Genomic DNA, 24,232 nt, shown 5'->3' with positions numbered 1-24,232 from the left:
CCAACCTTTAGCACTCTGTTCAATTAGCGTATCGTCATTTTTTTCGTGACACACACGCCCCAAGGAGCGTCTGCGAATTTGACTGCTGCTTTGATGAATTGTTAAGTTGAATGATTAAATCGAATGACGCAACATTACATTTGACTAATCATAAAACGAAATGACCCTTTTCAGTAGCATTCGTTTTGCGCGAAATAGAAATAGCTTAGTGTTTAAATTGGCTGCGCATTTGCCGAAATTGACCGCAAAACCTATATAAAGCTATGTTTTCACAAACAAACAAAGTTATCATCATCATCATCATCGTCATCGGTTAGCATGCTGCCTGTCTTGTGAGATGGTAAGTGTGGATTACAAAGTTATAGCTTATATATAGGGCCTACAATATTTTCTGTTTTCGTTTGAATAAAAGAAAACTAAAAGGTGGTATCACTGAGAGAAACTAGCAAACATTTTGTCACCTCATTGTACCATATGGTTTCTAATTTCCTGAATACCCTATACGCTGCAGGCCATTCCGCAAATACTAGTTAAGCCCTTTTCGAAACCACGGCTTCGGCTTGAGGCTACGTTCTCTCGTCAGAAAACAACCGGCGGGGCCGGCCAAGCTAGCCTGAGCCGGTCCAAAGCCGAAGCCGTCGTTTCGAAAAGGGCCCTATTGTATACGCGGCTGGCTGTGGTGTTCCTTCCTTCCCCGTCCTATACCGTCTGGTGCTGTGGACCATAGGACCCTAGCTCTATGGTTTGACCCGCCAAGCAAACAAAAAAGTCGATATTCAATACATGCAGCCCAACGCGAACAAAAGACCGATAGTAAGTAATGGGTCCTTAGGGTTCGTACGTGAGGGCTCGATCGGTGAAAAATGTGACAACTTAGCACGAAGAGCTGCTGCTGTGTGTTTTTATGTACATGGCGCAGAACTACATCAGAAGAACCTGTTGTGAGAGAACAACATGAAGCGATCAACATCGGTCACAATTAGTACAGGCAGGTAAACCACCTATACATTTATTTTTTAAATAGAACACTACATGAACGACGGTTGTTGTTTTACTTGGAAAGACACACGATCGATGCACAATCCGGCCATGATCAACCCGACTATTTACCAGCCTAATTGCGAGGCCTAGGACCTGCTGTTATAGTGTTACCAAATGGAGTGATTATTCCAAAGTGGGTGAGTAAATGTACATGCACATGTAGATACATGGAGTAAGTGTTTGTTCGTTGCCAAGGAAACTCTCTGTCCGTACTAGCAGTTGCATGCAAGGATATGTGTGCCTATATATAGACCATTTGAACTTTGTTTACCTTAAAGTGTGACCTTGTGCATTCTTATGCTAGTCTGCACTGCGGTCATATGGGAAATTTGACATTTTGTGTCTTTCCACATAAATCCAAGAGTTATGAATGTAAAACTGGTCAAGTATTTGAGATGTGCCCACTTTCGTCACATCAAAAGTTGATAAAATTGGACAGTGTATCAAGCTCCATAAAATTATAAGGTTTTACATGTATATCGTGCCTGCAGGAAGTCCAGGCTTGCTGGTTCTTTTGTAAACGTAGGATGTCACACAGATCACATCTTTTACCATGCCATCCTCAATGCCTAAATACATGTGTTTTCGACCCCCTTATGTATCTGGGTTCGTGGGTGTCGTACACGGGCCTTATACTGTATTTCGATCCATGTAAAACTAGAATGGAGGTAAAACCGTGGCAAAACCCATTTGAGGGAAGGGTCCCAGCGAGTAAGGGTGTAGTCGATATCTACACAATGCACTTGGCGTGATCTTGGCCTATCAGTCAAGTGCGCTGGGACTCAAGCTCTGATATTAATGATAGGGCCCTTAACTTAAGCACAAAGAGTACCTATAAGCACAATAAAATTATGCTTAGCACAATATAACAAGCAAAAATTCAAATTTCATATGTACTATTTGTGACTGGTTTCCTGCAGCTCATTTTGCTCAGCCTGTGGACAAATGTAAGCACTACACGCCATGAAAATTGGCCCAGTGCCCAGGTCCAAGTAGAACATTATTGCTTGACGAATTAATTTTCTAAGTAAAATGTGAGTAGGGATCCAGCCACAACAATATTATGCAAACCCGGTGTTATTTAGCTGGCTTACCTTTTTTGGTAAGCTACGGTGCTCAGCAGATTTAAGTGCTTGCAGTCTTTATGTAAGTGTCATATATGGTCCAATGTCATTGTGCTGCACTAAGCACATAAGAAGCTAATTACTAAAAAGTATGCTCAGCAGTGTAAAGCATAATACTCAGGTGCGATTCGAACCCACGAAATTTGCAGAGCAGTAGACCACCGAGATTGCCCGGCGAGCTAAAGGCAGTTCGAATCTCGAGAGGAGAACCACGCGATATGCTTTTACTTTCCACATTCCCATTTTCGTAATTTTGTATATTTAAAGGCAGTGGACACTATTGGTAATTGTCAAAGACTATAGCCTTCACAGTTGGTGTATCTCAACATATGCATAAAATAACAAACCTGTGAAAATTTGAGCTCAATCGGTCATCGAAGTTGTGAGATAATAATGAAAATTTGAGCTCAATCGGTCATCGAAGTTGTGAGATAATAATGAAAGAAAAATAACCCTTGTCACACGAAGTTGTGTACGTTTAGGTGGTTGATTTCGAGACCTCAAGTTCTAAATCTGAGGTCTTGAAATCAAATTCGTGGAAAATTACTTCTTTCTCAAAAACTATGGCACTTCAGAGGGAGCCGTTTCTCACAATGTTTTATACCATCAACCTCTCCCCATTACTCGTCACCAAGAAAGGTTTTATGGCAATAAATATTTTGAGTAATTACCAATAGTGTCCACTGCCTTTAACAATGCCAGTTATTTGCTATCCCCTTACAGTTATCCTATATCTACTTTAAAACTAAATCCTCATTAGCATGCAATGGTCATTATTGCTTCTGAAAGGCCGTGGACACTACTGGTACTCAAAATAATTATTAGCATAAAACCTTACTTGGTAATGAGTAATTGGGATAGGTTGATAGTATAAAACATCGCGAGAAACGGCTCCCTCTGAAGTGACGTAGTTTTCGAGAAGAAGTAATTTTCCACGAATTTGATTTCGAGATCTCAAGTTTAGAATTTGAGAATTTTATCAAGCATCTGAAAGCACACAACTTCGTGTGACAAGGGTGTTTTTTCTTTTATTATTATATTGCAACTTCAATGACCAATTGAACTCAATTCACGTTTTTTTTTTTTATTTGCAAATGTTGAGATATACCAAGTGAGAAGACTGGTCTTTGAAAATTACCAATAGTGTCCACTGTCTTCAACCGCTTCTTTTCTTTGAGTTAATAAAAATGTTTTTATCTTGTCACAGATGAATTTGGAACCAGCGTACCTCAAAGTAGTTTGCAGAACGTACGTATGTTTTTTTCTGGCGACGGTGTAGCACTTTCAAATGACTCTTGAAGAAACAACCGTTTGTCCCCGGTTCAACATAACACACAAAAGTCATGGCACAGGGGAGCCTCCAAGGCTCACTATCAGCCCTTGGTATCTCCCCTTATCGCGGAAACTCATACGATCTCCGCGTAGACCTCAACTATCGCAATCTCCAAAAGCTGCCGTCGGATTTATTCAGTATCAGCGAGCTGCAGTGGCTGAACCTCAATGTGAACAGAATGAAAGACCTCCCTGCCGACTTGGCACGTCTCAGCAAGCTCAAGTGGCTGTACTTAGAGAACAACTCCTTCGAGAGGTGTCCAGACGTTGTCTGCCAGCTTCCCGACCTTGTCAGGCTCTACTTCAGCTGTAACTCACTGTCCTACCTCCCGGGTGAGATCAGTAACTTGAGCAATCTGAGGTGGTTGGATCTCTCGGATAACCAGTTCACTGAGTTCCCATCGGTGCTCTGCGGTGGATCACTGACCTTCCTGGAGAAACTATTTCTTGACAGCAATAAAATCACCTACCTACCTAGCGAGATCGCTTCTATGAAGACGCTGAAGCTGCTGTGGCTCAACGACAACAAACTGGAGTGGCTACCACAGGCTCTATGCGAGCTTACCGAGCTGGAGGAGCTACAGGTGAAGAACAACCCCTTACGGAACCTTCCTATGTTTCTAGCCAGCAAATTAACTGCCCTCAAGGTGTTTGAATGGGAAGGCTGTCCACTGATCCAGCAACTATCGGAAGCTTGTCAAAAGGGTCTTCCAGGAGTTGTTGACCACCAGGCCCAGCTTCATAAGAAAGCTGAGCAGAAGGTTGTTGTTCATATCAGAGCAGATGTCGATGGAGGCAGCCAGCGGCCGTGCTATCGTATGAGGTTTAGGCCAAGGGGAGTTGCAGTTATTATTGATAACTTTTGCACCTTAGAGACTGGAGAATTCTTGAATGGAGAGGAGTCGAGGTGTTCCTCCAGTGATGGAATAGAATTTCCAAAAGTCGAAGATAGTACAGGTACGTTGAATTGAAAAATCGAGGTTAAGAATACTACCATTGTCAATCTACACCAGCAGAAATAAATGACGTTCAAACCTTTTTCTTTGTGTGGATAATAAGAATTTATTTGGTGAATTTGGAGTGTTGGCTCTGAGAAGAATCAATGTGGCCTCGGCTTTTCGAACAGTAGACTCTTCTCATCATTAGGACGAGTAGGGTATACTGTTAGAAACGTTTTCTACGAAAAAGTTTTTGTTTTATACTGGTATAATATGTTTGGGTTGGTAATGTAAGTTTGTTTTCCTGAAAGTACCTGGATTTAGACACAGTACCAAACAAATTTCAGTAATTACACCAATATTTGATTTATTTCATGTCAGATCGTTTACGTAGCGTCCTGATCAAGCTAGGATTCAACGTTCGCATCATGCGGGGCCTGATGTCCCTTGACATTATCTCAGCTCTACGCTTCCTTAGTCTAGAAGACCACTCCTACTTCGATTGCGTCATCGTGTGCATCCTCTCTCACGGGTCCCAAGGCAAAATCGTCGGCCCAGACGGCATTGCCGTCGACGTTCTCCAACTGACGGACATCTTCTCTCGTGAAAACTGCCCCACGCTGGCCGACAAGCCCAAGCTGTTTTTCTTGCAGATCCTTGAGAGCGACGCCAAGGGTGGCCGATCTCCAAGAGGTGACGCCCCAGCGGCAGCAGAGGTCAGGCAAGATCACAATGCAAGCATGATTCCAGATGACTATGACTTCCTATTGACCTTTGCCCTGATCCCAAAAGAGTCAATGAGTGAATCTCTTTGGAGTGTCTACCACCTTTACGTCGGGGTGCTATTTAATATGCTCGAGACTTTCGCTAGGAAGCTCAACCTACTTGACGTGATGACGACGGTGCACTTAGAGGTAAAAAAGCGGAGGATACGACGGGCTAACTCCAAAGAATCCTGGCTGCAAATCGCACCTGAGATACAGACTACTTTGAGATACAATCTGTACTTGAGTATTGGGTGAATCACAGCGTTAGTTGTGCAATCAGGCCTAGTCCACTTTAATGACTGCAGAAGGTTGAGTATTTAAGGCTAGTGTCTTAAATAGAAACACCCGTAGCCTGAGACTCTGTCGGAAAACTTGGGCTGGAAGAGGATGATTCTTCAAAAGAGGGCGCTAGGGGGGGGGGGGGCACATAATATCCGGGTTGATTCTTCCGCCACTGAATGACACAAATCACAACTTTCACTGCGAAGTAATGTGGAAGTGGTAAACTATAAGTTTTCATCCCCCAATATTTGAATTTGAGAAACGTTACTGCCAGAAACGTAACTCGGGTTTTATATTCCAATAGTGGATAACTAATCACGTGCTCGGATATAAACGTTCCGGATTGTTTTTGCGATATAACCATTACAAGGGTAAGTCCAGCATTTTGATAAATATTAAGCCAAAAAGTAGAAAAGTCACAAGGTGTAATATCCAGCATTTTGATCAAAATTGGGCAAAAAAATGAAAGAAATCACAAGTTGTCCTTCATTTTGATTAAATTGGATCAAAAATTACAAGGGGGCAAGTCCAGCATGTTATCAAAAAATGGGTCAAAAAGTAGAACAATCACAAAGGATATGTCCAGCATTTCGAGCAATATTGGGCAAAAAAAAAAATCTAACAATCACAAGGGGTAAGCCAAGCATTTTGACCAAAGGGCCGAAAAATTAAATTATCCCAAGGGGGTATGTCCAGCATTATATGAGACCTACCTGTGGGACACCATGTAAATGACTACAAGGTGCTATGGCGCATACAGCAGCATTATGTACAGTCAGTATTTTAATCAAAATTGGGCCAAAAAAATGAAAACATCTTTATGGGTAAGTCCAGCGTTTCGATGAATGGGCCCAAAAGTGAACCAATCACAAGGGGTAAGACCAGCGTTTCGATGAAAATTGGGCCAAAAAGGAGAAACATTACAAGGTGTCAGTCCAGCATTTTTTGTCAAAATTGGGACAAAAATCACAAGGGGGCAAGTCCAGGATTTCGTTCAAAATTGGGCCAAAAAGTGAAACAAGTCACTGGAGGCAAGTCCAGCATTTTATCATAAAGCTCGCTAGTCTCTTATGCACAGGCGACGGAGGTTAATCTAGCAAGAGGGCGCTATTTCATGTATCGGCTATCTGCTAGACTAAAAAGGATTATTGCCAAGATAGAAGACTTGAAACCAAGTCTAAGTCCGCTCTAGCCAGTCGATGTTGCGCCCTCTACCATTCACTACTACAACATTAAAAACCACAGCAGCGAGGTAAGAAATGAGCCTGGAGACGAATAATAAACAAGGAATGTTGAATAATTTTTGCTTTGTTTAGTTTTGTTTATTGATGAGCTAATTTCGCCACAATGCATATGCTTGATATATTAAAGTTAACAGACTGAAGGTAGTTTCATAAGTCAGCAAGATTAGAACCCATTGATGGCCAAAATGTGGCACTTTTACAACCCATTAAGTATAATAAACTGTCATATAATAAGGCATTATAGCAAAACAAAATGGAGAAATAAACAAATTATCAAGCTCCAAATACTGGAAATTATCGTCTGTCACAATACATGCCAAACTCTCTTTGATTGTTTCTAAATACTTTGGCATCGCATTATTATAACCCTTTGCTTTTAACCATTAAAACCAAATGAAGAAAAACAACCCACATATGCATATTTTATTCAGCTTCATGGAGTTATGTCACAAGGAATGTGTCCAATGAATTGCCAGATCGTCTTCGACTGTATGTTGAATGCAGTCATTAATGCAACACCTTTACTTTGTCAAGGTTTACAGTATACATGTACATGTAATGCTGCATAAATGCATGTAGTTTGTCCTTGCATAAAATTAGAAAGTTGTTCAATTCAAATAAATGATAAATTTAACATTGGGCCTAAATTAACTGGAATTACCTACACAGTAACTACGGTAACCTTGCAGAAATTGTTTTCATAGATAACTTTTGGTTCTTAAAATTCAAACAAGACATGAGTGTGTTTTGTAGTTTGCTACCTTGATCTAGCCCCCCACCAGGGATCTTCATATGTACTGTATACCAAGTTAAGTCAACATGGGCTAGACTTGGTCCAATCCTTCCACTTATAAAACACACTTCGTGTTAATGCCTCATAATAAAGAGGAACAAGTTTCTTGGCATTGGGTTGTATTGTCCAAGGCTTAAATAATATTAAGTACACGTTTGCAAAAATATAAGTGAACAAAAGAGCCTCAAAATAGACCTCAAAGAGTAACAACAGCGTCCGAAAAAGTTGAGAAATTAAAGCTGCATTCACATTTTCTTTACAAGACGTAAAATACTTGAAAACCTGTGATTAACTTATAAGTGTCCGCTTTAACTCATTGTTTTTTTAAGTTTCAGCTGTACATAAACATGCTGCAAAACAACTTATCCCGCCGGTTAATCTGTAAATTCCACATTGGATAGCTCATTTAGAAGTTAATGCTACTGTTCTTTCCCACTCCAAATTTTACACCTAATGATGGATTCGGAGCAATACATTCAAATAGTTTACAAACAGTTTAAAATTTGACTTCATTTTGTTTAATACTGAATGACAGATATTCGAGAATATCCCATAGAAACAGAACCATGAGTATGGCAAGTGTGTACAAGTCTCTGCTGTGCAACAATTTCTTTATGTTAGTTTTGGTTTTTACCCATACACCGATGCGCTTTAGCTCTGTATACTTTCCCAGAGTTCTGTGAAAAAATATCACAGGCACATTACGCGGGTGGGATTCGAACCCACGACCCTTGCAATTCTAGAGCAGTGTCTTACCAACTAGACTACCATGATTGCCCGGTAGCTAGAGGCAGTTTGAATCCTATGTTATGGCAGCGTGTACCGCATCGATATGTAATAGATGTTAAATTTCCTTATGGTAGAAGGTTTTTCACACATGTTGATTCTGATGTTATTAAACCACTTAATGCCACTTGTTTTTGAACATGCCATACACTCCATCTCATTTCACATGGTGTGAAGTGTCTAGGTCCCAAGTCTATGGCACTCTCTTATCTATCTTTCAATTCAAATACATCTTAATATGAGCAAGAATCCGTTAAATGCAACTTAATATTTTTCTTACTATTTTTTAATTTTGATTGATTAAAGCCTCCGCATGCATTTTTCTACATGGGATATATTTTAAGATAGCTGTTCACATTATACATGTACATTGTTAACGTCATTCAAAATTCAATTACATGGTGATATAACATCAACTCTAGTCTACTACACATGTACGATCACAATAAACATGAACTATGTGTGCCCCTTTTTTGTGGTCATGATAATGCCATGCAACAAGTAGATACAAAACTTCCAATTCACTAAACTGGAAGAACTTGTCATTTTTATTTGTCATATTAGATACTACAACAGTATAATATTAAATAGTTGTATCTCTTCATAGTTTTTAATCACATTTGAATACTAACTACATGTATACCATTATTGAATTGTGCTGGATAAGGTTCACTACTCTCCCGATTCCTAAAAGAAAATTAAAATAGACAGAGCAAAATATTAACCACTTTATATTTTACAGGGACCCCATGAAAATGTTCAAATGACAGTGGTTTAACGCTTAGTAGAGACACTTTGCACCAATTTCACAGCCCGCTACTGACTGTCTGGTTATTGGTCTTAAACTACGTGGGTCAAATTGCATGGACAGATTATGGAAAGATACGGTGTGATTTTAAGCAGCTCTGTTAAATTGGGCCCTGCTATCAAAGAATCAACATTGTTTCTTATTTACATCTGCAACAAATGTCAGCACTTTTTTTTTTTTTTTTTTTTTAAATCATTTCAGTTCTCATTTTGTGCTTTGTGCTGCAAGTCATCATACTACACACTGGAAAGCAAAATAATCTGCATTTCCAATTTTTTCTTTTTATGATGTAATTTCACCACATTTCATAGCGGGTCATTATTTACACAATAACACAAACCACTCCGGGAGGTTCCGAATCTAAATCCGATACTGAAAGTTTATCTTCACTACCCCCAACTTACTGCGTTGTCCCCTGCTCAAAATAATACGAACACTGGACGTTTCAAGGAACATTAAAAAAAACATTCATTGTACACTGGCCCTCCAAAAACACAGCACAGGAAAACAGTACTGGGTCAAATAAATTAATCACAAATAAACAAATGGAATCATTGGTGAATTAGTGTTCGGATACCAAGTGTGTATTTTGTGGCGGACATTCCGTCTTGAGCATTTTATAGTGTCAAAAGTCTCAGTGAGTGTTTGTTTAAAGATTTACAATTTCATGCATATTTTCTGTTTCTACAACCAATTTGCGTTTTAACTACAGGTTATGATTCCCCTTACAGAGTATTGCATCACATGATTCTTTTTTACAAGGTCATATCGGCACAAAAAAAGAAATACAGGGTTTTCACTATTAAGGGCTGATGTTTGCATTCCTACCATTCAGCAGATTGCAGACAGATTAAACTATTCCTGTCCTACATTGACGTCCAGTTTGACCTTAGAGAAGTCAATGGGTAGTCCCGTAGCCCGCTCGTATACATCTTTGATGTCTTGACAGCATGTCTCAAAGTGAGTTGTGGCGTCGTAGGACTTGGTGATGAAGATCTGGTGAGATTGGGAGAGTAAAACAAACTTGTTTGAGCTCTTTTCAACACGGAAGTCAGTTTGCAGGTATTCATTATGGAAGTCAGGTTGCGCCCTGCCCGTCCAGAATTCTCAGTTTGCAAGTATTCTTTATGGAAGTCAGGTTGCGCCCTGCCTGTCCAAAATTCTCAGTTTGCAAGTATTCTTTATGGAAGTCGGGTTGCGCCCTGCCTGTCAAAAATTCTCAGTTTGCAAGTTTTCTTTGTGGAAGTCAGGTTGCGCCCTGCCTGTCCAAAATTCTCAGTTTGCAAGTATTCATTATGGAAGTCAGGTTGCGCCCTGCCCGTCCAGAATTCTCAGTTTGCAAGTATTCATTATGGAAGTCAGGTTGCGCCCTGCCTGTCCGAAATTCTCAGTTTGCAAGTATTCATTAGGGAAGTCAGGTTGCGCCCTGCCCATCCAAAATTCTCAGTTTGCAAGTATTCATTATGCAAGTCAGGTTGCGCCATGCCTGTCAAAAATTCTCAGTTTGCAAGTATTCATTATGGAAGTCAGGTTGCGCCCTGCCCATCCAAAATTCTCAATACACCAAAAGCGCCTGTTAAAAAATGTAGCGCCCGGACAAAATCGTTGAGCGCCTATGCAAAACTGTCAGCACCAGGACAAAAGATCTTGAAAATTACTTTGTCAAACACAAACCACCGTTTCAATGCGCCTTAAATATGCTTGTACTAATCAAAGAATAATTTTTGGTATTAAGTGTGAAGCAGCTGGTACCCAGAAGTCAGCTATCTCATAATGGCAATTCACCTGCTTTTCACTCTGTGTCTAAAGACAATCTGACTACACAAATCTCAATAACGGAGTCACACTAGTCGCCCAGGCTTAAAGAACTCAGTTGCAAATAAATCAGTACAGAGGTTTATCTTGGATTGGGAGGGACACCCTCCAAGATAACTCAAGAACAGTCCAATTATTCTTACCCCATTTTCTTTGCCGTCATTGATTGGCTCATACAGATCCTCAACCTTTGTGAACTTGTACTTGATTGGTTCCAGGAATTTCAGGGCAGGTTCTAGCTCATCCTCTGGGCTGTTGGTTTCCACTTTGCACGATGCTATTGCAATGTAGTACTTCACATCCTTTGAGCAGTAAGCTACTTTGTGAGCGTGCGATACACAGCAGACATAGATATCTGAAGGGAAGAAACAAGGAGGAATGATTAAATGGTTCACCTATTAACCACTCACTATCCTCATAACGCAGCAACAATTTATTACCAATAATACAAGTGATAATGTTCGCAACATGTCTCCACTGCTTTTGTTGAAAATGGAAATTGACCATCCGTGGTGGTGCTGGGTCTGATGCATTAATAATTTATTATCTCAGGTCAAACTTGGTCGGTTTTAATATTCAAAGTAAAATTTACTTATATCATTTTAGAAGCAAGGTTTGTCATTGTGTTTTAGTTTTGAAACTCATGATATAGTCAGAGCTACTGCTTCAACAACAGCTATAATAAAACAAAATTCAAGATGCCAACAGCCCCAACCAACATGAAGCTTCTGTAGGATTCCCTTACATCCCTTTCAGACATGCGCGTCAGAGCGATCCAAATAGATTAGGAGCGACTCTAGGTCGACCCAAATAGGGTTGTTTCAGACAGGCAAACTGAACATCAAATTTTATATTGGCTGGGCTTATAAATAGTTACAAGTCTCAAACCAAAGGGCTCCAGAGTCGTCCGAGCGACTGCAACAGTCGATCTTTCGACTTCTAGTGGGTCCAATTGCTCTGAACTGTTTCAGACGTCAAACTTTTCATGTTCTTATTTCAGAATTTGGTTCGGGGCAACTCTTGAGCGCCTCTCTAAAACAGGTGTTACATGTACTTTAAAAAGAAACTTGAAACACGGAAGAGTTGCATGCCTGGGTGTTACATGTACTTTAACTGTGCTTACCTGATTTACGGCCCTCTACTTGACTGCATGGGAAAATAAGCTGTGTTGACAAACCTAGCGAGCTATTCTTGGGGCCCATGATGGGATGGTCCAAAATACAGATTGTTCGCACCACCTGCCCGTTCTTTTTGGCCAGTTCAGGAAAGTAGGAGGGGTCGCCGATGACCATTTTGGCGCGGGCTACCTCGTCCTGGGATTGTACTCCTTCCACCTTGCCATCCTCGCCAATGATAACCTTTTGAATAGGCTTGCTCAGCATGTAGGTGCCACCATAGATTGCACTCAACCTACACACAAGGTCACATAATAATAACAATTATAATACACAGAAATTTATAAAGCGCAAAACAATAGCAGAAAGAATCCACTTCAAGACGCTGGAAAAGAACAACAATAGACCTTATGCATTGACGTCATCCAGCCGCCATCTTTGAGGTCAAACGGTGACCTAAACAATTGGCCGATGAACAACCTCCTTTTGACCTCAAGCCGAGGGCGCCGTACTGAAATGACGTCATGTGCATAAGGTCTATAAAAGTCAACACCAGACAAGTTTATACACAGCAAAGTATTAAATATTAAAATAATCTAGATAATACAGAAAGATGACAAAAATTTAAAGTGTTAAACCACCAGTCTAAAAAGATAATACGTACTTTACAAGTACAACAGGGGATCCAATGTTTTGGGATGAACTTCCAGTTTGGGCCAAAAGACAAGGTCAAATTGAGCCACACCCTGTGTAGCAACTTTTTTAAAGACCTTTCTGATAAGGTACAGTGCACATTTGGTTTGCGGTAACACTATGTGTGTGCGCACAAACCGAACTGAAATCAAGATGGGGCGAATTTTACAAAGAGTTAAGACTAGTCTTATCTCGAGTTAGGATAAGTTTTAAAATCTCCTAGTACTATCCCTAACTTTTTGTGAAATCTACCCGGGGGTAAAAAAAAAACGGAGGTCAAACAAAGTAGGAAGAATATCATGTCAGATATCTTACCTGGCGAATCCCTGAGGCAACTCCCCAAGCCCATACAGTGGATAGAGATAGGGACTCTTTCCATATCTTTGGACGCAGTCAAAGTACAACTTAAGTCGGTAAATGGTCTCTTCACAAGGCCTCTGCAAGTAGCTGTGCAAATAAAACAGACAAAAACACAATATCAATCCAGAAAGGTGATAATCTCTTTAACTTTACCAAAAATATCTCTCTATTTATAGAAAATATGGAATAAACAACAAGGAAAACTGACTGAGCAATTTTTTTCATTGATTTTGGGTTGAACAAAGAAAAAATGACCTGACTGGAGTGGAGTTTGAACCAATGACCTCTGGTTTAACTTGCCAGAACACTTCCAACTGAGCTATTAATCCCTATTTGTTCACTCTCTTTGTTCAGGGTTGCCAGTTGTCAGAGGCCATAAATTCATTAACTGCGATCCCTGGCTACAAAGCAAGTTAACGGCTGTATGGCTTCTGACTGGCATCCCTGAACAAAGATACTGACAGTATAGGAAGACCGTCAAAAAAAAGAGCTACATGTACGTAGTAGATAGCTCAGTTTGTAAACCAACAGCATGTTTTCATTTTCTTTAACACCTAAAATCATAAAGAAAAAACTGGTATGAAATATTACATGTACTCGGGAGAACAAAAACCAAGTAGTAAAACTCATCTGGACATGTTTGTCCATCAGTCACACAGGGTTTTCATTGAAGTGTTCATAGCAGATTTGGAAACTCCTGGGAGATGAAGCATGTACATGTACACTACGGCAAACTCTGGTAATTTTACAAGTACAAAGCAGTAAAAACTGCCCTTTTCTTTTAAAACTTGGTCCATCGGGAACTGCAAGAATCTACAGTTTGTGTAAACATGGTCAAAGATCACAACATAATCAACGTTGAAGTTAACTTACTCATCATCCAAATGCAGAGCAATGGCATGGCCAATGACGTCTGTTACATCTGTCATTCCGAAGATTTTGAACAAAGCTTCTGTGGTCATATCTTTTGAAAAGTCCTTCTTTTTGACTGGGTCTTCTGGGTTGTATTCTATGACAAACTTTACGAAATTGCTAAAAGATTTCTTACTCCACATGCTGACAAGATCTGCAAGAGGGTGAAATAAAGAGAAATGAAGAGCTTACAATTCTCACCGTCACTTAAAATAATAAGCGCAATAGAGCAACTGGCCAGATTTAGAATGTTAATATTTGACTTGTGCATAACAGGCATTTTTTTGTTTGTTTTTAGATGTGTTCCATGTTACAACTGGATATTAGTCCTAGGTGGAGCGATAATGACAGCCAAGAAGTTACATATGAATGTAGTACCGGTATTGAATCACAAACCATGGACAATTTGCCAAAGCTGCCCTCCATTGGAGAAACTGTGAATAGTTGAAGACATTAAAGCAAAGTATCAGTTGTTGAAGAACTATATGTTGCGTGAGGACACAAGCAAACTGGCACAGTGCCTCTACCATAACAACTCTAGAATGCTACCAAGTGTTAGGGGTCGACATTAGTTGCACTACATGTAGTCTCCCAGGCTGGGTCAGAAGACCTTTATCACGGGGTGGCCATCTTGATTTTACTCAATTCCAACTCACAAAATAACAGTCTGGTGCCATGCGCAATGAATGTTAGCATTCATTACGGTTATTGTAAACAGGGAACATGACCAAGATGGTATCAGCGTGAGGTCTACAGGAGGGAAGGGACATCTATGTATACTATGTAGTTTAAATGCACTGTCTGATAATGGTGCAGGGTCAATGTCTGTCAAATAACCTAAACTTTAAACAGCGGCTACAGGATAATCTCAATATTTTAACTATTTGGTAACCCTTATTTGGTAAAACAAACATCGTAGATACCGATTTATAACCATTTTACGCTTAAAATTTGCATTTGGTAATAAATAATTCAAGTCAAAAATTCACCTCTCCACACGGCTTTTTCAGTCAAGAGTCAAAAAAGGCTTATCTATTATAATGACCCCTTGATGTCAGTGGCGATTTACCCCTAATTGGGTTTGAACACAGTTCGAACACAGTTCTCCAGCTTTGCCAAACTGAGGGCGCTATTTTCCACATCAAATAGCCACAAGTGACATCTTGACTCCTTGTCGCGCGGGTTTGTTTGACCTCATGTTTTTCAAAATTTTTGCTTGGAGTGTTTTTGGGAAAAACCATTTTTACCATGTTTTAACAGAGGTACGAGACTCGTTTATGTTTTATCTGTTTTCCGTGGACTGCATCTATTACAAAAATGTAACAACTATATATTTCTGAGCATTCTGAAGCCGCTGTTTAAAGAAAACAAATTCCTGGGAAAGGTTTAAAACCAAAATTGAAAATGACAAACTTTGGCCAAATATAATAGCGCTTTCAGAAATCCTTACCAGTTCTCAAGGCTTCGCTTTCACATGCAGGGATCTTGTGGATTTTCTTTTTGTAGTAGACATAGCTGCCTTCCACACTCTTGAACTCGAGGTATCTGGTCACACCAGACAAAATAAGTATTTTCACCAACTCACCTACCAAAATAAGAAAATATAAATTATAATCAAATTAAAAAGTTGACAATTGTGACCAACAAAACATCGACAGAAAGACGTTGTTAAGATTTTGGATTTTCCAAGTTATCCGGGTTTACATCTTTAGAATGATACTTGTATTGTTTGACATAGTATAGGGCCCATCGTGTTTGCTTTCTAAATTAAAGTTTAACAACATACAATTTAGCAGTTTAAACGATTTATAGTTTATTGACGTATTAATGTGCAATTATTTTTTGGACAGTCTTACATGCCTTAAGGTTCAGTTTTTCAACGCCCAAAACAACTTTGGAGTTGAATTTGATCTTTGCAAACAGCCCTTAAGGCCAGTTTATAGTCAGTCGCACGACGGAAATCTTGCGCGCAATCCTAAGACTGAGGCCTAAAAACCGTGTCTTTTTATGATCGCGCGTCTAGATTTCCGACGCCCGACCATTTTGCGACCGACTATAACTCCGCCTTAAGGCTGACATTTATATCCATAAAAGACTTTCCATTGTGTAGCATGAACAGGCAGGCACCTGCAGTGATACACTTCGACCTACACTTACATAAAGGGCTTAATCAAGTTGTTCCATAGTCCATGCTTTAAGGCGGGGGGACGGATCCTAAACAAGTGTACTCGTTGTACGCCTGTGAAGATCTTCATAACTCTTTCAATGGAATATCGTATTAATTTGCTGCCAACGACCACAAGTTTAATTTTGACCAGACCATTAATTCAATGATAAAAGACTGAACAATTAATGCAACTGGAAATCGTATACTTAAAGACACTGGACACTATTGGTAATTGTCAAAGACCAGTCTTCTCACTTGGTTTATCTCAACATATGCACAAAATAAAAAACCTGTGAAAATTTGAGGTCAATTGGTCATTGAAGTTTGCGAGATAATAATGAAAGAAAAAACACCCTTGTCACACGAAGTTGTGTGCTTTCAAATGCTTGATTTCGAGACATCAATTTCTAAACTTGACATTGCTTGAGGTCTGAAAATCAAATTTGTGGAAAATTCCTTCTTTTTCGCAAACTCTGTCTCTTTAGAGGGTGCCGTTTCTCACAATATTTTATACTATCAACCTCTCTCCATTACTCGTCACCAAGTAAGGTTTTATGCCAATAATTATTTTCAGTAATTACCAATAGTGTCCACTGCCTTTAAACTTACATGTGTGTGTAGTTTTACGTACCATTGGCCATGATAAGCTTGGGAATCAGATCCACATTCCAGTCTTGTGCCTTTCCGCACATCCCGTCGACATACTCCTCGCTCTTTCCAAATCTTTTAAAAAGCTGAAAGCAAAAAACAATATGATCAGTTGAGAACTCAAAACACACTCAACCATGTTTAATCCAACCTCAAGTTTACTTTTTAGCTATGGCAATATCTAAGTTGTAATTAAGTTAGTGTTTACCAACAGCTCCCCATTACTCGTTACCAAATAAGGTTTTATGCAAATAATTATTTTGAGTAATTACCAATAGTGTCCACTGCCTTGAATCATTATAAAATAATGTAAATTTAAAACACTTTTCTTTGTGTGAGGTAAAAATAAAAGAAATGAATGAATGTGAAAACCCAACATTGTAAAACAATAACAGGTTACAAAAACTTTTTTTATTTAAAATAATTTTTTGTATTTTTTATAAATACAGTGCCATTTAAGGGACATCATAGAAAAACTAAATCAATGACAATTTTCTTTTGATATTATTTATTATGTATTGTTTTGAAATGTTTTGCCAGTGTTATGTCTTTCAGAAAAAAGAAAAGAAAAAATAAGCAAAATATGACTACCTTATCATGCATTGTGACCACAAATAGTGGCTTACTCATAAATTTACAAAACATCATTTTTGTTTTCAAATAACAAACCCCAAGGGAAACTGACCGCGTAAAGTTTGAATGATTTGGGGTTGAACAAAGACAAAGTTACTAGAGCATGATTTGAACTCAAGACCACACGAATAAGAGCTCTACCAACCGAGCTATCTTCTTTATTAATATGAGACATAGGGCAAATACTGTACTGCAACATACGTCTGAGAGCGGTGTAATGGAAGCACTTGCTCCACCATAGTGATCATTCCTATCCATGTGAAGCACCTTCTTTCCATTCACAGACAGAAGTCCACTCAGCACACATTCCTAACAAGACAAGAAAAAACAAAAACATAATGACAACTTTAATAACAAAACACATCTTTACCCTGTCACTTGTGATGCGCACTAACTTGGCTTTGTAAATAAGCATGTGCCAATTACCCAATTTATGACCGATCATCAATTTTTTGTACATTATAACGGTCATGTAAAATAGAAGGATTACTTCAAAGTATAATGTAAGACCATTGTGTCAAGCTGTCACTGTTCTATTTTATTCCTAACTCCTTTCTAATGTACATGTACAACAAAATCTCAGCAAAAACTTGGTAGGTTACATGTCAATCCTTGATATGGGCCTAGGGGTTCGAATCTGAGCAGAGTGGTTTGCCTGCAGATTTTTTGAGTCAACAGAAATAGTACCATGTATAAGTAATTGCAAAACTTGTTTTCACTTTGCACGCAAAAATACTGTTTGTATCGTAATTGGTACGGATCGCTGCAATTTGAAGAGACAAGTTTCCGTATGGCGCCACCACTTTTTTATTTGATATGAAACAATATAGTATCTTATTTACCTCAATGAGATATCCCTTTTTGTAAAAATAAGTGAAAAGGTGGTGGCGCCATTAGGACTAGGCGCCATATGGAAAGTTATGATCAACACAAATATGCCTCAACATTGCATGTTTTCCTTTAGATCGTGAACTAACACAGCACAGTATGTTGAGGAGTAAATGTTCAGACTAAACAAAAATGGTCGACCGTGTTACTGTTAGTGTTACTTCAGTTCGCAAAGTAAAAGAAAAACATAACTCTTCCGATCCCAAGACAATATGTGCCTTTTTAATCAACAGAAATCAAATTTGTTTGCCAATTGGAAACTTCTGGATCTGGATCTGGATATTATACTCCGATGAAAACGGATTCCAGCATCGCATCAACTTTAAATAATTGTTACCTTATGACTACAGGCCTGAGTAATATTCGCTCCATGTCAAAAACTGAAAGCATTTCTTGACCCCCCCCCCCCCGAAAAAAATAAAAAAATAAATAAAATTGTGTGATTAGACAGTGAAGTTCCAGCAGTCGGGCTGTTTACATTGTACTGGCTGCACACTGACTGGCCCACTGCATACAACTCCCGGAAAGTTTCATGATCAAGAATGGAGCAGATAAAAACAATTACACCTGGCAAAGAGATTAGAGTACAGGACTCAACAATTGTTGTTTTGTTTATTTAAACTTTAAAGGAAAAGGGCCAAGCGAATAGGGCAAGGCCAAAAGGGAAGGGAAACACACACATTCGTAACAAAGTGGTTGGCCCTGTTTATTTTAACATGTATGGGGGTGGGGCTGTGTAGTGAGTCTTCTAGTCGAGTATGTGCATGGTAGTGGTACTGGTGGTACAGTACAAAACGTGGTGTCACTTTACATACAACTGTTTCTCCTCCTCGTCACCGAAACAACACCGCTTCATATTTTCAGTCAGTGTCAGTATGGACATGATGATCATGATGGAGTTTTAATTGCGACGTTTTTATTTTGTATAGCTGAGGTTTTATATTTACGCAAAACAAATTCACCAAAACACACTGTGTTTACCTTAAGTCCAGTTCCCAACACGATAACATCATAGTCTTCATTCATTGTGACTCCTGAGGTCTGTAAATCCTTTTTTAATCGAAGATTTTTACACAATGTGTGCGTCAAATTCAGTTGACCTACAGGCGCTGCCCACTTCCTGATGATGGAGAATCCAAGATGGCGTCCAAAAATCACACTCGGCATAAAATATTTGGCAACAAAAATAGTTCCCGTTTGCGCTTTAGTTTTATATATGAAATCAATCCGGAGACAAAGATAAAGTATTTTGTGTACGTTTTTGAAAATAATGGGTAAAGATGGAAAAACTGTGTTTCAGCTTGCATAAAGAATGTACTAAAATACACGCGGAGTGATATATTGAACGATTTAAGCAAAGTAAAAAAAAAAAATATTTATTCGTGCTCCTACGTAAACGTACACGAGGAATGCATTTTAATAACACGCGGAGTGATATTAATGAGCAAACGACCTCATGCAGGTGGCCATCAGAAATACGGAGTCCTTGATGAGCTATGGATATCTGGGACGTCTGTGATGGGGTGGGGTTGTGCAAAACTTAGCTTTATAACCATTGCTCATTCAATCAGTTAAAAAAATTGTCATTGAATGGTAAAGTTATCAAAAATGTCTTAATACAGACATCCTTTAGATGATGAGCGGACACATCTTACGGAAACAATTATGTCATTTGAGTAGTGCGCCCTCCGCCGGCTGAAGAACAACATTGCTGACGTGCATATCGTGCGTGTTTGGTTTGCCGACCAAGTGCAGAGCAGAACAACTGTAGATGGGGTTTCATATGGCGCAACTTTACGCCATAAACGTTGCGCAAGTGGACTTACGCAGCCTGTAACGTTTCGTGAAATCGGCTGTAGAACCGGTGTTGCATGGCTCAAAAAAAAGACTAAATTCTCGAAATCACTGAATATTTCGGAGTTTGTAACATGAGACCTTACCGGCGGCTGAACAATGCCAGTAATGGGTAAACACAGTCCCACAAATAGGTGCCATGTGTTTGTGCACGGAAAAAGTGGTTCGGAGGGTGCCCTCATTGTAATGATTTTGCTGCCAATACTTTCAATAAAAATCTCATTAATAAGCTGCAAATCCCTTTATTTTCAACATCAAAATATTTGATTAGAAGGGGTAGCTGTCAGCTGTGAGTCGGACAACTTCGGGATCTCCCTTATCACAGCCCAACTTCACGCCGTGCACAACGCAAAATCCACGGCGCGTGAGCTCGCTCAAACATCAGTAATTTATGTAGTCGTACCATACTCTCAAAAGAAACCCCTTTTGTCGTAGAATACTGGGAACATCAAACCGTAAATGTGATTTAAATCAATATCACAATATTCAACTTTATAAAGAGGGTTCCGTTTTTAGTTAAAAGTGTTATTTATTGAAAATACACTGAGCCAATTGTGGTCCATCGGTACGAGTTTTTCCATGTCTTTACTGTGTAGCTGTGTTTTTCTATACCCACTGTATAGGTCACGTGATCACATGTAAACATTGGTAGCGCAATCTCCCGATGACGACATCCTAAATGCAAATAAGTCGACAAACCGAGATATTAGGTCAGGATGTCGACATCCTAAAAGTAGTATGTCGTCTTCCTTCAATAATTTATCTCGGGATGTCTACATCCTAAAAGTAGGATGTCGTCTTGCTGTGATAATTAATATTGGGGACTTTTCGTTTTCGACGACGGATGGTTCTGCGACGGTAAAGATGACATTTGGCGTCATCTGCGCATGCGTCGGCTTTGAGGACGGTCGTCCCTCAATTTCTACGACAGTACTTGGGATGAATATCCGTTGTGCTGAAAACGACAACGTTTAGCTGAACAACCGTCGCAGAACCATCAGTCGTCGAAAACAAAAAGTCCCTAATATATCGGGATGACGACATCCTAAAAGTAGGATGTCGTCTTGTTATGATAACATATCTCGGGAAGTCGACATCCTAAAAGTGTAACCAATTAAGACTGTTTAGTTTTTTATCTTTGAAATTTTCCATGTCAGGGAAGTAGGTTGTGTTAACTCATACAGATCTGTACAATTGGTTAACAAACGTGTTTAATTAACGAGTAATTAACATTCAATTAAACAAGATCATTGTATTTTCATGAAAGCTGTTGAAACATAGTGTGTGTACAGCACGTCGTATGTAAATCATGTTGGTGTTTTTTAAAGCAGGAGAGGCGGAGTTGTTGGAGCTTCCTGTTGATGCTGACATCATGAGAACATCAGCATAAGTATTGTAATTGCTCTACCTATTGAACCACTTTAATGTATTGTGGAGTCCAACATGCAGTCTAGAGTCCAACTCTGATTGTATAAAAAAAATCAGGCAACATCTTCAATTTAATTTTGTGCAACACGCAAACTTATTAATTTTCCCGATTTTATTTTAAATGGTAACAGAAATGGCTGTTCGCAAACTGCTTCCAACAAAAACTATTCATTTGGGGGGGGGGGGAGGAGTAAACAAAATTTACCAATGTCCAACTTCATTGAAGGTTTCTGCGTGCCGATCCTCAAAAAACAACGTGTGTTTTAACCACTCTTCCTTCCTCCATGGTTTGACAAAGTTAGTGACGGTACCCGTGCAACTACCATTCAGCAAGCTATAGTTTGCTGATGCATACGTCACAGTTCACGGTTTTTTTCCCAGTCACGCAAGGGTAGGCCCTATTATTAAAGCAGATCTGCTGAGGCCTAGGGCCGGACAGTACTTTCTATAGATAAAAGAAAACAAAATATTATGGTCTTTCGAACTCTGAACTGTGAACAATCAACGTTCCTTCGGTTTTTCCGGTTAAAGTCCGGTAACCATTTAATTGTGACTTTGACCTTATAATAATTGTGGTGGACGAACACGTGAGGTTCAGGCCCAAGAAGTGTCGAGGCGCTTTATAAACACACACCAGTTGGACTGACAGTGGGTGAATTTTGGTAAGTTTGCGTATTATTCTTGAACTTGAGTGGTCTAACAGGTACGTTGATTCATTATCAGGCCGTGTCCGAAACGACGACTTCGGCTACAGCTACGTCTAGATCAGCCCCGTAGCTGTAGCCGAAGTCGCCGTTTCGGACACGGCCATAATTTGTCTGTAAAAAAACAATGAATTCGACCTACTCCATTGGTAAAAAAAAAAAAACACATGAACACACACACAGCTCTGTGTTGATGTCACTAATCTTGTGGAAATTCCTGTGTTCGATCTTCTGTACACTATAAAAATGAAAATCATTTTCTAGAACATGTGTGGGTGTGTCGTCCCCATGTGGTTCGAACGTTAAAAACAACCGAAACACCAAACCATCTGAACTTTGTTCTGTTTCCTTTCCATTTGTTTAATTGGAATAAGATACACAATCGCTATTACAAAGTATTTTAACTGAGAATGTGGAATTAACCTGATGTCGCATCCATGCCCTCTGTTTGTTTGAAAGTTATTGTTCGAAAAGGCAGGAAGCCGGTTAAAATCGGATTCGGTTCAGTAGGATGTTCTTTCAACCATGGACTCCAGAGGTCGATTCAGAGCTACATGCGTATTGAACTTGGCAGTGGGCACTGTTTGTAATTACTCAAAGAAATTATTACCATAAAACCTTACTTGGTAATGGGGAGCTGTTGATAGTATAAAACATTATGAGAAACGGGTCCCTCTGAAGTGGAGTAGTTTTCGAGAAAGAAGTAATTTTCCACGAATTTGATTTTGAGACCTCAGATTTAGAATTTGAGGTCTCGAAATCTATGTTTTGTTCAGAGGGAGCCGTTATTCACAATGTTTTATACTATCAGCCTCTCCTCATAATTTGTTATACAAAGAAAGGTTTTATGCTAATAATTATTTGAGTAATTACCAATATACAGTGTCCACTGCCTTCAAGATAAGTTTTTAAATTTAAAAATTATTTTCCTTTTTGTGCGCTTCGAAACGTAGTTTTCTGATAAGTCCTCTGAGCGACATTACAACTAGGCCAACTGCTAAGTGAGCTAAAAATGGTGAAAACGGAGACTGGGCCAGTTAATTTAATGTGTTGATATTGCATCTACGATGTGTCCTTTCCTTTATAATGCTCCATGCATAACCCTCTCAAACATTACATGAAAACAGTTTTGTTTAAAGGAACACGTTGCCTTGGATCGGTCGAGTTGGTCTTTGAAAAGCGTTTGTAACCGTTTTTTATAAAATGCATATGGGTAGAGAGATGTTGTAAAAGTAGAATACAATGATCCACACAAACATGCCTCGAAATTGCGTGGTTTTCCTTTTACCTCGTCGACTAACACGTCGGCCATTTATGGGGGTCAAAATTTTGACTCCCATAAATGGCCGACCGTGTTAGTTCGCACAGTAGAAGGAAAACCACGCAATTTCGAGGCAAACTTGTGTGGATCATTGTTTTCTACTTTTAAAACATCTTTCCAATCATATGCATTATATACAAAACGGTTACAAACGCTTTTGTTTTGACCAACTCGTCCGATCCAAGGCAACGTGTTCCTTTAATATTTCGGGATTTCTTTTTCTTTTTACAAATAAGGCACCATAGGTTATAATGGGCCTTTGTGGAATAAACCGTAATTTTTTTTAAAAGCTGTTTCCCCCATTTTTACACTGAAAGCATCATCGGACGGAAATCAATTACGTGCTGGTATAAGCTCATTTATAGCCCATTATAGTGGTAGTAAAACTTATTGTATTTTTTTTAATGATGTTAAAGGCAGTGGACACTATTGGTAATTACTCAAAATAATTATTGCCATAAAACCTTTCTTGGTGACGAGTAATGGGGAGAGGTTGATGGTATAAAACATTGTGAGAAACGGCTCCCTCTGAAGTGCATGGGTTTAGAGAAAGAAGTAATTTTCCACGAATTTGATTTC

General features: G+C 39.2%; 3 protein-coding genes across 5 annotated transcripts in view; 1 reads left to right on the top strand and 2 right to left on the bottom strand.

Annotated features, from left to right (window-relative positions):
• Positions 1 to 24,232, bottom strand: part of LOC139934062 (dolichol-phosphate mannosyltransferase subunit 3-like) — a 535,719-nt gene that overhangs the window by 94,237 nt on the left and 417,250 nt on the right. The gene's annotated exons all lie outside the window — the stretch shown is intronic.
• On the top strand, positions 760 to 9,302 carry LOC139951416 (caspase-2-like). 2 transcript variants are annotated; one of them, XM_071950313.1, is made up of 3 exons: positions 760 to 992; positions 3,373 to 4,454; positions 4,817 to 9,302. In XM_071950313.1, the coding sequence occupies exons 2-3, from the start codon at positions 3,509 to 3,511 to the stop codon at positions 5,455 to 5,457; spliced, it is 1,587 nt and encodes a 528-aa protein (XP_071806414.1). In that variant the 5' UTR covers positions 760 to 992; positions 3,373 to 3,508; the 3' UTR covers positions 5,458 to 9,302. The 2 variants fall into 2 exon arrangements, with proteins under 2 accessions (XP_071806414.1, XP_071806406.1); XM_071950305.1 differs by having other exon boundaries at positions 760 to 1,178.
• LOC139951429 (rab GDP dissociation inhibitor alpha-like) lies at positions 6,782 to 19,491 on the bottom strand. Of its 2 annotated transcripts, XM_071950333.1 has the most exons (10): positions 19,328 to 19,491; positions 17,660 to 17,767; positions 16,809 to 16,911; positions 15,461 to 15,595; positions 13,972 to 14,164; positions 13,054 to 13,185; positions 12,054 to 12,340; positions 11,074 to 11,285; positions 9,944 to 10,111; positions 6,782 to 8,994 (listed from the first exon to the last, which is right to left on the bottom strand). In XM_071950333.1, the coding sequence occupies exons 1-9, from the start codon at positions 19,370 to 19,372 to the stop codon at positions 9,971 to 9,973; spliced, it is 1,356 nt and encodes a 451-aa protein (XP_071806434.1). In that variant the 5' UTR covers positions 19,373 to 19,491; the 3' UTR covers positions 6,782 to 8,994; positions 9,944 to 9,970. The 2 variants fall into 2 exon arrangements, with proteins under 2 accessions (XP_071806434.1, XP_071806426.1); XM_071950325.1 differs by having other exon boundaries at positions 6,782 to 10,111.

This window comes from Asterias amurensis, chromosome 2 (genome assembly GCF_032118995.1).
Source record: "Asterias amurensis chromosome 2, ASM3211899v1".
In the NCBI taxonomy this organism is placed as follows: domain Eukaryota; kingdom Metazoa; phylum Echinodermata; class Asteroidea; order Forcipulatida; family Asteriidae; genus Asterias; species Asterias amurensis.
The sequence above is the reverse complement of the archived record's forward strand: the minus strand, read 5'-3'. Positions and strand labels throughout refer to the sequence as shown.

What these genes read in the sequence shown, in the direction of transcription:
- LOC139951416 (XM_071950313.1), top strand. Translation starts at nt 3,509, where the DNA reads ATGGCACAGGGGAGCCTCCAAGGCTCACTATCAGCCCTTGGTATCTCC. An exon ending in AAAAGTCGAAGATAGTACAG is followed by an intron (nt 4,455 to 4,816) that starts GTACGTTGAATT and finishes ATTTCATGTCAG; the next exon opens with ATCGTTTACGTAGCGTCCTG.
- LOC139951429 (XM_071950325.1), bottom strand. Translation starts at nt 19,372, where the DNA reads ATGAATGAAGACTATGATGTTATCGTGTTGGGAACTGGACTTAAG. An exon ending in CAAGCTTATCATGGCCAATG is followed by an intron (nt 15,596 to 16,808) that starts GTACGTAAAACT and finishes TTATTTTGGTAG; the next exon opens with GTGAGTTGGTGAAAATACTT. An exon ending in GCTCTGCATTTGGATGATGA is followed by an intron (nt 13,186 to 13,971) that starts GTAAGTTAACTT and finishes TTATTTGCACAG; the next exon opens with CTACTTGCAGAGGCCTTGTG.